The sequence below is a fragment of the Rosa rugosa genome, chromosome 6 (assembly GCF_958449725.1).
Source record: "Rosa rugosa chromosome 6, drRosRugo1.1, whole genome shotgun sequence".
Lineage (NCBI taxonomy): Eukaryota > Viridiplantae > Streptophyta > Magnoliopsida > Rosales > Rosaceae > Rosa > Rosa rugosa.
This window is the reverse complement of record NC_084825.1, coordinates 47,300,269-47,309,317: the sequence shown is the minus strand read 5'-3', so window position 1 is coordinate 47,309,317 and position 9,049 is coordinate 47,300,269. Positions and strand designations below refer to the sequence as shown.

At 38.0% G+C, this 9,049-nt stretch overlaps 1 protein-coding gene and 1 pseudogene across 1 annotated transcript; one reads left to right on the top strand and one right to left on the bottom strand.

The window, feature by feature from the left end:
• The first annotated feature begins 860 nt into the window (after nucleotides 1-860).
• On the top strand, nucleotides 861-3,760 carry LOC133716892 (probable LRR receptor-like serine/threonine-protein kinase At3g47570; annotated as a pseudogene).
• Nucleotides 3,761-7,228: 3,468 nt separating this feature from the next.
• LOC133718091 (uncharacterized) lies at nucleotides 7,229-8,256 on the bottom strand. The gene is made up of 2 exons (XM_062144897.1): nucleotides 7,879-8,256; nucleotides 7,229-7,800 (listed from the first exon to the last, which is right to left on the bottom strand). The coding sequence occupies exons 1-2, from the start codon at nucleotides 8,100-8,102 to the stop codon at nucleotides 7,656-7,658; spliced, it is 369 nt and encodes a 122-aa protein (XP_062000881.1). The 5' UTR covers nucleotides 8,103-8,256; the 3' UTR covers nucleotides 7,229-7,655.
• Nucleotides 8,257-9,049: the final 793 nt, after the last annotated feature.

The window sequence follows — 9,049 nt, the reverse complement described above, 5'->3', positions numbered from 1 at the left end:
ATCTTAGAACTCTGACCTTCTCTTTCATCACCACCCATTGCAATAATGAATATCACACAATCACAGAGTATGCAGCGGAACAGATCGTGCAATAATAATAATTTAATATATATATATATATATATATTTTTTTTTTTCTTATTTGCACGGGTTGATAAAGGCAGAGAGAGTTGAGCAGACAAAGTGATTGCAATGCCTCTCCTAAGTAAAGCTGGGAGTATACTCAGGCAGACGAGTTGACTCACTAATCAAGTGAACCGAGATGACCAACTGAACTGAAGAGATCGGAGATCGATCTCTGATGTAAGAGGCAAACGAAGGCGGTCCGGACACGAGACGAGACCGGTCTGGTCTAGGGAACTGACGGCGGAGCGAGGAGTGATGATCGCCTGTTCTGGGCAACTTAGTCACGCTGAGATCGTCGGTGATCTGGAGAGTAGCTGTCGGACTGAGCTTGCCGGACTGACGCCTATGGAGTGGGTCGAGTCTGGGCACAGGTTGAGACAGACCGAACTGGGGAGAGAGAGACCGACGGGGCTGGTGACGGGGAAGTGAGCGACCGGTCGGGAGACGGCGATCTGGTCTGTGCCCACGACGGATCTGGGCGGGCGGAGCGCACGCGACGTTGCCTTGAGTCTGGGGCTGAGGGATTCGACGACGGCGAAGAAGTGTTTGACGACGGCAAATGAGTCGATCTGGTCTGGGCTGCGCGGTGATGCAGCCGGGAACTGTGATCTGGGTGACGCCGGAGCTGAGGAACCCGACGAACAGGAAGTCGCGGGTCTGATGTGAACCCAATCAGATGATGACGACGCCGGACTGATGGATGGAGAGGAAACCCGAGCTGAGGATCTGATCTGATGCCGGATTTGATCTGTAAGTCGACTGGAGCGAGGATTTCGCAGCTGACGTCGACTGGAGCTGGGCTGACGTCGACTGAAAGTGACAGGTTGAACTGTGATATGAAAGGCGCAACTGGAATCGATCTTGATGTCGATTTAATGTGGAATGTGAGTTGATGGGCTGAATTTCAAACCAAATGCTGATTGATAATTGTCGAAGTCCAAGAAGAAGATGGTCAGATCGTTCTTGAACGGACAAGAGACAAAGTCCTCTCGGATCTTTGCTCTGATACCAAGTCAAAGATAACAAGATTGAGAGAATAATTTGTATTGATGTTTAACAGAAGATGATTGAATTCCTATATTTCTCTTACAAGCTCTTACTCAGAAGAGGTAAATATATACAAGGTGTATACTATTCTAATAGTGGAGGTAATAGACACAGATCCGGAAATTAGGCAGGTAAGTCACTTTTTTCAGCTTCTTTTGGGAAGTTACAAAAGCTGCAATTATTATCTTTAAGTTCCAATAGATTATCAGGCTGGATCCCATCTTCCTTAGGAAATCTCACCCAATTGTTTAAACTCTACTTATCAGAAAATGAATTAGAAGGAAGCATTCCTCCAAATATTGGTAACTGCAAAAATCTGCAGCTGATGGATATATCAGACAATAAGCTTGGTGGAGATATACCATCACAGGTCATCGGTCTGTCCTCCTTCTCTCTCTTGCTCAACTTATCGCAAAACTCGCTAACTGGCATTCTGCCTGTGGAAGTGGGTAAGCTGAAGAATATCAATACACTGGACATCTCTGATAATAATTTGACCGGAGGAATTCCAGAAATTATTGGAGGCTGTTTGAGCCTTGAATTTCTTTACCTACAAGGGAACCACTTTCAAGGAATCATGCCTTCTTCTTTGGCTGCTTTGAGAGGTCTTCAGTATCTAGATCTTTCACGAAACAACTTGTCAGGACATATTCCAAAAGACCTATAGAGGCTTCCATTCTTGAATTATTTGAATCTTTCGTCCAACAATCTGGAGGGTGAGGCACCGAAAGGAGGAGTTTTTCTAAACACAAGTGCAATATCATTGAATGGAAATACCAAACTTTGTGGTGGTGTTTCGGAATTGCAACTACCAGCATGCCCCGTAAAAGTCGTAAAGCAGAGAAAGTTGCACGGCTTCAAACTAAAGTTCACAATTTCTTTAGTCGCTGGATGCTCTCTTCTGTTTGCAGTGATCATAGCTCTTTATTGGAGGAGAAAAACTCAAAAGAATAAACCGCTATCTGCAGTGTCATCAATCAAATTCCTTCCAAAGGTTTCATACCAGACACTTCATCAAGCTACTGGCGGATTCTCTCTGAGCAATCAAATTGGATCAGGCGGTTTTGGCTCTGTATACAAAGGGATTATTGATCAAGAAGAAAACAATGTTGTTGCCATAAAGGTCCTCAACCTTCAAGAGAAAGGAGCTTCCAAGAGTTTTGTGGCAGAATGCAATATATGCACTGAGAAATATCCGGCACAGGAACCTTGTGAAGATCTTAACATGTTGCTCCAGCACAGATTACAATGGTAATGACTTCAAAGCTTTGGTTTTTGAGAATATGTCAAATGGAAGTTTAGAGGAGTGGCTACACAGAGAAAACCAATCAAGGAGTTTGAACCTTCTTCAAAGACTGAATATTGCTGTTGATGTGGCTTCTGCGTTGTGTTATCTTCATGACTATTGTGAACCACAAGTCATTCACTGTGATATGAAGCCGAGCAACGTTCTTCTTGATGATGACATGGTTGCTCGTGTTGGTGATTTTGGGTTAGCAAGACTCATCTCAACGACCACAGACTCCTCTCAAAATCAATGTAGCACTGTTGGAATAAAGGGAACCATTGGCTATGCTGCTCCTGGTAATAATCTTCCACTACGTTATAATTTCTTAAATTTTTGTCTACATGTTTTTTGAAGATAAATAGAAATATGGACAAAAGAATAGAGAAATAGGAGCATGGTAGCTTATGCTCAATGTGGCACAGTGGCAATGACAACCAACCTAAATTTTAAGCCCTAACAAATGAATAAGTATATGTTGGCAAGTAAGATAAGATACGTTATCTCAAATATTGTAATATTAATACATGACATAAATGATATTTTTTGTAAAGAGAGAAAAGATACCGATTATATAGTTTATCTTATTTTCTGTCTCAACCCAAAAATGGAATCCATTTGTATAATACATTCATACATCAATAATCATTGATGATGAAAAAGTTTTCATACGAGTCTGATCAATAGAGAGACTATTCATACTATAGAAGTTAGGTTTCAAATTGTACAACCAAATTATACAAAGAGAACTAATATATGTACTTGATTATTTTGTGAGTCACAGAGTATGCGAGTGGTGTTGAGCCATCAAGACGAGGGGATGTATATAGTTATGGGGTGCTTGTTTTGCAAATGTTCACAGGAAGAAGACCTATCGCTGAAATGTTTAAAGAGGGTTTGAACCTGCATAACTTTGTCAAGATGGCCATACCAGAAAGAGTGATGCAGATTGTAGATCCTAGTCTTCTGGCCACTTTAGAAGAGACAGCACCTGCAACATCTCAAAATATAGTGAACTACATTAGTAGTTACAATAATGAAATCGAAGCCGTATATTGAAGAAAACATTGACAATGAGAATTTAAGCAAGATGAACACTTATGTGTGGAAGTGCATACTTCCAACCCTTAAGATTGGACTTGCATGCTCGGAAGAATCACCAAGGAATAGAATGTCTATGGATGAGGTCCACAGGAAGCTACACCATATAAAATATGCTTACACTGGTGTTGATATCTGTCAAGAAAGGCCAAGAAGAAGCTGAACAATAGGTGGATTAGGTGTTGTTATTTTCTTCTTTATGTTGTGTGCAACAAAACTGTATATTTTTTTTTCACTCTTTTTCATTTCTTATTTATTTATTTATTTATTCTTCCTTACTTCTTTGTAATTGTATAATCATGTTTTGGTGCAAAAATACTTACACAGTATGGCATGGAAAGCGAGGTGTCAATATTATGTGAATTATACTATTGACGAAGACGTCTAAAGGCCGAATGATAGTCTTAAAGTGTGGAAGAAATAAGTTGTAGCTATTAATAAGTGAGTACTTGATTTTGATCTTTAGGTTATGAGTTTCTTATTTTATATGTAGACTTCCCCTAAGATCCAATGGAGACTAGCAATGTTGTATCTTAATTATGTGTAATAAGTGATGTAATCGAATTGAGTTTGTGAGAATTATCAGAAAAGACAAAGGGGTCCAATTCCTAGCTATAATTTTGTTTTGTTTTGTGTAAATGGAAACTAACAAGTCCAGGAGTACCTTTCATTGGGGTTAGTGGAAAATCATCACTTCCGACTCAACCCGGCACCTTTTCTTGTAAAGAACATTTCTTCAAACACCTTACCTTCATCTAATTGAGTCAGCCACCCACATTTTCTGCAAAATTGAATAATGTAGCATTAAATAAAGAGTCATTGTGAGAAAGAAGAAAAAAAAAGATTAGTATAATCACTGAAATGTCAAGTTCTAGTTTACAACAGTACTAGAATATGGTGGGATCGACTGTATTCACCTTCTACTCTATTATGGTGCTCGAGCTAAACTTAACAGGTCATAAATAAAGAACTTGCTTAGAGAACCCATTGTATAATCACCAAGTTGTGAGAGCCCAGCCCAACAATGAAGCTTCATGTACCCTGCTTATGTCCATACTCCTTCTTTCCTACTAGTGTTGCAAACTCGCAAATGATACGGATCGTGTGGCTTAACTCAGATTCAAAGAACCCATAACCACTGATCTACATGGCTTCTTGAAACCATTAGATTAATCTTTTCAATTGGCATGGAATTACTTGCGGCAAAAAGCATCAAATAGTAGTAGCCTTGAATCTACAATTCAAGGCCATGATTTGCATGGCACTATATCACCTTTCATGAAGCCTCTCCTTTCTTAGGTACATCAACCTTCAAATCACCAGCCTCTCTCGCAACATTCCACACCAAGTTTATCACTTGTCCTGACTGCAATATATCAGTGTCAGTGAGAACAAATTGGAGGGGGAGATTCCGGTTAACTTGACCTATTGCTCTGAAGTGAGCATCCTCAACTTCCAAATCATCGATCTAAAGGGAAAATTCTGAATGAGCTTGGCTCATTGTTGAAGCTAATGATCAGGCTTGATCTGACAAGAAGCATCCCAAGCTTCCTGGGAAACTTGCAGGAGACCAAGAAGAGCTTAAGAATTGGTGGTCCATTTACTACTTAATTCCTGTTATTAACAAGGACCTTTTTTTTTTTTTTTAAACAAGTGAGGTGTGAATCTCCCCAAGGCGGATTCAAGTGAGGTGAAATCTCCTTAAGGAGGATCCAAGTGAGGTAAAATCTCCTCAAGACAGATCCAAGTGAGTTGAAATTCTCTCAAGGCGAATCTTAGTGAGTGATATTAATCTCTTAAAAGAGGTGAAATCCTCTCAAGGCAGATCAAAGTGAGGTGAAATCTCCTCAAGACATATCGAAGTGAGGTGAAATCCTCTCAAAGCAGATCAAAGTGAGGTGGAATCTCCTCAAAGCAGATCGAAATGAAGTGAAATCCCCTCAACGTGGATCTAGATGAGATAAAATCATAAAATCATAGGCTCTAATTAAGACTTAAGAGACAAGCTAAAAGAGAGATGGCCCAATCTATTTGGGGAGTTATGAGAAAATCAGATCTTTTAAAGGTGAAATCTTCTCGAGATGGATCTGGATAAGGCATAACCAGGCAACAGAATTAGTCAACTAGGCTGAATCAGTAGCAAGTGGGAAGCACACCCCACGTTGTCCTGAGAATGGTGTAGTGGATCCACTTACCCAGTTACAAATGACTTGCGAACTTTGCACACCCCTATGCGCATTAGTCGAGATATCTGCTCAAACTCGCCTAGTCGCCTACAAATACTTGGTAAAGTAAACATTTGAAGTAAGCAATCAATCTTATCTACACTTATTACAACTCAAATTATCACCAACTTAGGCATCGGAATATTTTTTGAAGGTGTCTCTTTTTTCATACTTTATTTGTCAAACACCAACCCAAGTTCATATGTATAGTCAATTTCTTAACCGTAAAACTTTCGCTCTCACTCCAGCCAAAACAAATAGGTAAAGAGACTTCCTATTAAATTTTGAGAAAATTAGAAAAAAACCCAAAAAATGAAGCTCCTTTTAAGAGAAACCCAATCCTATGTTTTCTTTTAATCTACACCCATTCATATAATTAAACCTACCGTATAGGTTTTAAGTCTATAATTAAGTTTTTTTCTCGTTTTTTTAGTTTGACTATTTTACCCTTCTCGTCGAAGAAGGAAAATATTCCTCAAATATAGGTGTTTTTTTTTTTTTTTTTGAATTTGAATTGAATTTGAATATGGTATCAGTTATAAACACAAATTAGAATTTAATACCATCAATTTATTTTTCCTGATTTAAAAACGATTAATTGCCTTAATTATTGTATATCTCTTCCTTTCTGATTTGACCTATATATTTGCCATTTTTTAGTAGATATGTTTGTGTAGATAATCCTATTATTAAATATGTCAACGTGATTAATACCTTAATTATTGTATGTAACTGATGCCATATTTTAGGAGATATGTTTGTGGAGATATTCCTTATTTAAAAAGATTAATTGCCTTAATTATTGTATATCTCTTCCTTTCAGATTTAATCTTTATATTTGCTATTTTAAAGTAGATGTGGTTGTGTAGATATTCCTATTAGATTGCGTAGATTTCTCAATCTGATTAAACATCCTTTTGTGGAGGTATTCCTATCATGTAGTGATTAAACATCCTTTTGTCTTTTGTCTCGTATGAAATTTCAGCTATTAATATGGAAGTTATGTGTTTTAGTTGTGTTGTTGTATTCCATTAGTTAAGTTTTATGAAATACGTACTCTCACACGTCACCACTCAATACACAGTTCGTTCACTTGCTACTTTGGGTATCTCTAGATGAACCATAGGTAGAATTGTGTACTTTTTCCTATCGTGCAGGTGTCAAATATCGTATGAGTTTTCACATTCGCAAGTGATTTAGATACCTATCATTTATGAGTTTACATTTTGTGTCTATCAATCAGGGAATAACTTAGGTACAGTAAACCGTAGGTAAAATTGCATAATTTTGTCTACTATTCAGGTGCTACATATATTGACTAACTTTGGTAGCATAAACCCTAGGAAATATTGAATAAATTTGCCTACCATTCAGGTGTTTAACATCTAGTGGGTTTTAATATACGCAACTAATTTAGGTACCTATTATCCAGAAAGTTCACAATTTGTACGTAAATCGTCCAGCGAATGCCTTATGCACATATAACTCCGGTTTCAGGAAATGCATTTTGCTACCTATACTATATGAAACTACTTCACGACCCTCCCCCCTTATGCCCAGGGGAAATCACAAACTACCAGACTTTCCCATAATATTGCCTCCAACGTAAAGACAACCCTATTCACCCCATTAACCCTGTTTAATTGTGCATAAAAAAAAATTTATTCAGAAATAAAATGATTTCCACACGATCCATCGTGTTTTAAGAAACACACTTTAATCATACAAATTCTCAAACATTGCAAAAAAATACATATAAGATCACTTTAAGCATCCACAATCATTAACATTCCAGAAAAGACATAAAAACTGATGAAAGGCCTTCCAAATGGCATTCTTGTCCCTCCCAAACTCCTTTCACAAAGATGAGCCTAACCGTCATTGTTGTCACTTAAGAACCTTCCCAAAACATGTGCTCTCTGCTGAGTCATGGCACCTTTTTTAAAGGTAGACTCTAATTCAAGACCTTCCGATAATCGCTTGATAATGTACGTCACAGCAATCCCGCTGTCCACACTGTACATTAGAAAACAAATGAATAAGCTCATACACACACATATTAGGAGTGCTGATAGTAAGGAACAAGATAATTACCTGGAAGGATCTTGTTTAGGACATTCCTTGCTTGAAATAATAGGGAAATGATGAACATTATTCCTTCCCAACCAGGTAAGAAAGTCCCTGTCTTTGTTTGATACATTGAACGTAAATAGACTCACTTGCCCTTCTCTTTTCACATGTTTCCATATCATCTTGCTCTTAATAATTGATTTACCCTTATCTTTCAAAAATGCCAAGCGTAATAGTGTTAGATACATCTTTGATTAGTTGCTCCAGGATCACCTTGGACAACCTTTTCACTCCAGGGAATCGTCTTTTAATGAAGTAAGAATCCCCTTTTCTCTTCTTCTGGTTAAGGTTGATCTCACGACCTTCAATATTCAAACCAAATAGTTCTGGAATGTCACCTACAGATATGGTACCAGAAATTTCCCCAAACTGAAACGAGTTTTTTTCCTTGTCAAAGCATTTTAAAAGAGAAACGATGTCACTATTAGACTTCCTACAAGCAGAGTCTATTATTTGCCACTCATAAAAAGCTCTAAACAAATCCCTGAACGGTGTGGACTCTATCAGATCAAGCTTCACTTCAGTAATATCTGCCCTTACCTCGTCGGTCATAACACGTCCAAACTTGAGAAGGTCGCACCTAAATTCCAGGTGGGTGTACTCTTTAGCCATCAAAATTAACTTGTAGTATCTATTGAGAAACAAGAAGATGAAACAAAAACCTGCAATAAAGAACTTGTATAGTCTATCATACCTACTCAATAGCAAAAACCTAGAACCATCACAAAACAAATACCTCTTCGTCAGGAACACACACACCTTTTGAATAGGTAGCAACCACAATACTCATCAACCGTACCAATCGGATATGCTGTCGAACACAAGCAACCCACCAACCTCTAATTGCGCAATCCATTTATATCACAAGCTTGTAGAGATATTGACACCGGCTTTGAATGTACAGATTAGACTCTTCAATATGGAGATTACGTAACCTCCAACCCAGAGGAGAATTTTCAATTGCTGAAATCAAGGGTTGAATAATTTTGGGCGACGTCTATGGGCAGCTGTTTCATGATCGACTTCCATCGACAACAAATCTAGATTTTATTATCAATCCTATTTAATAGTGGCAGCTTTAGTAATTCTTAACAACATTGAGTTTTATTATTTATTCTATTTAATAGGTTTTTTT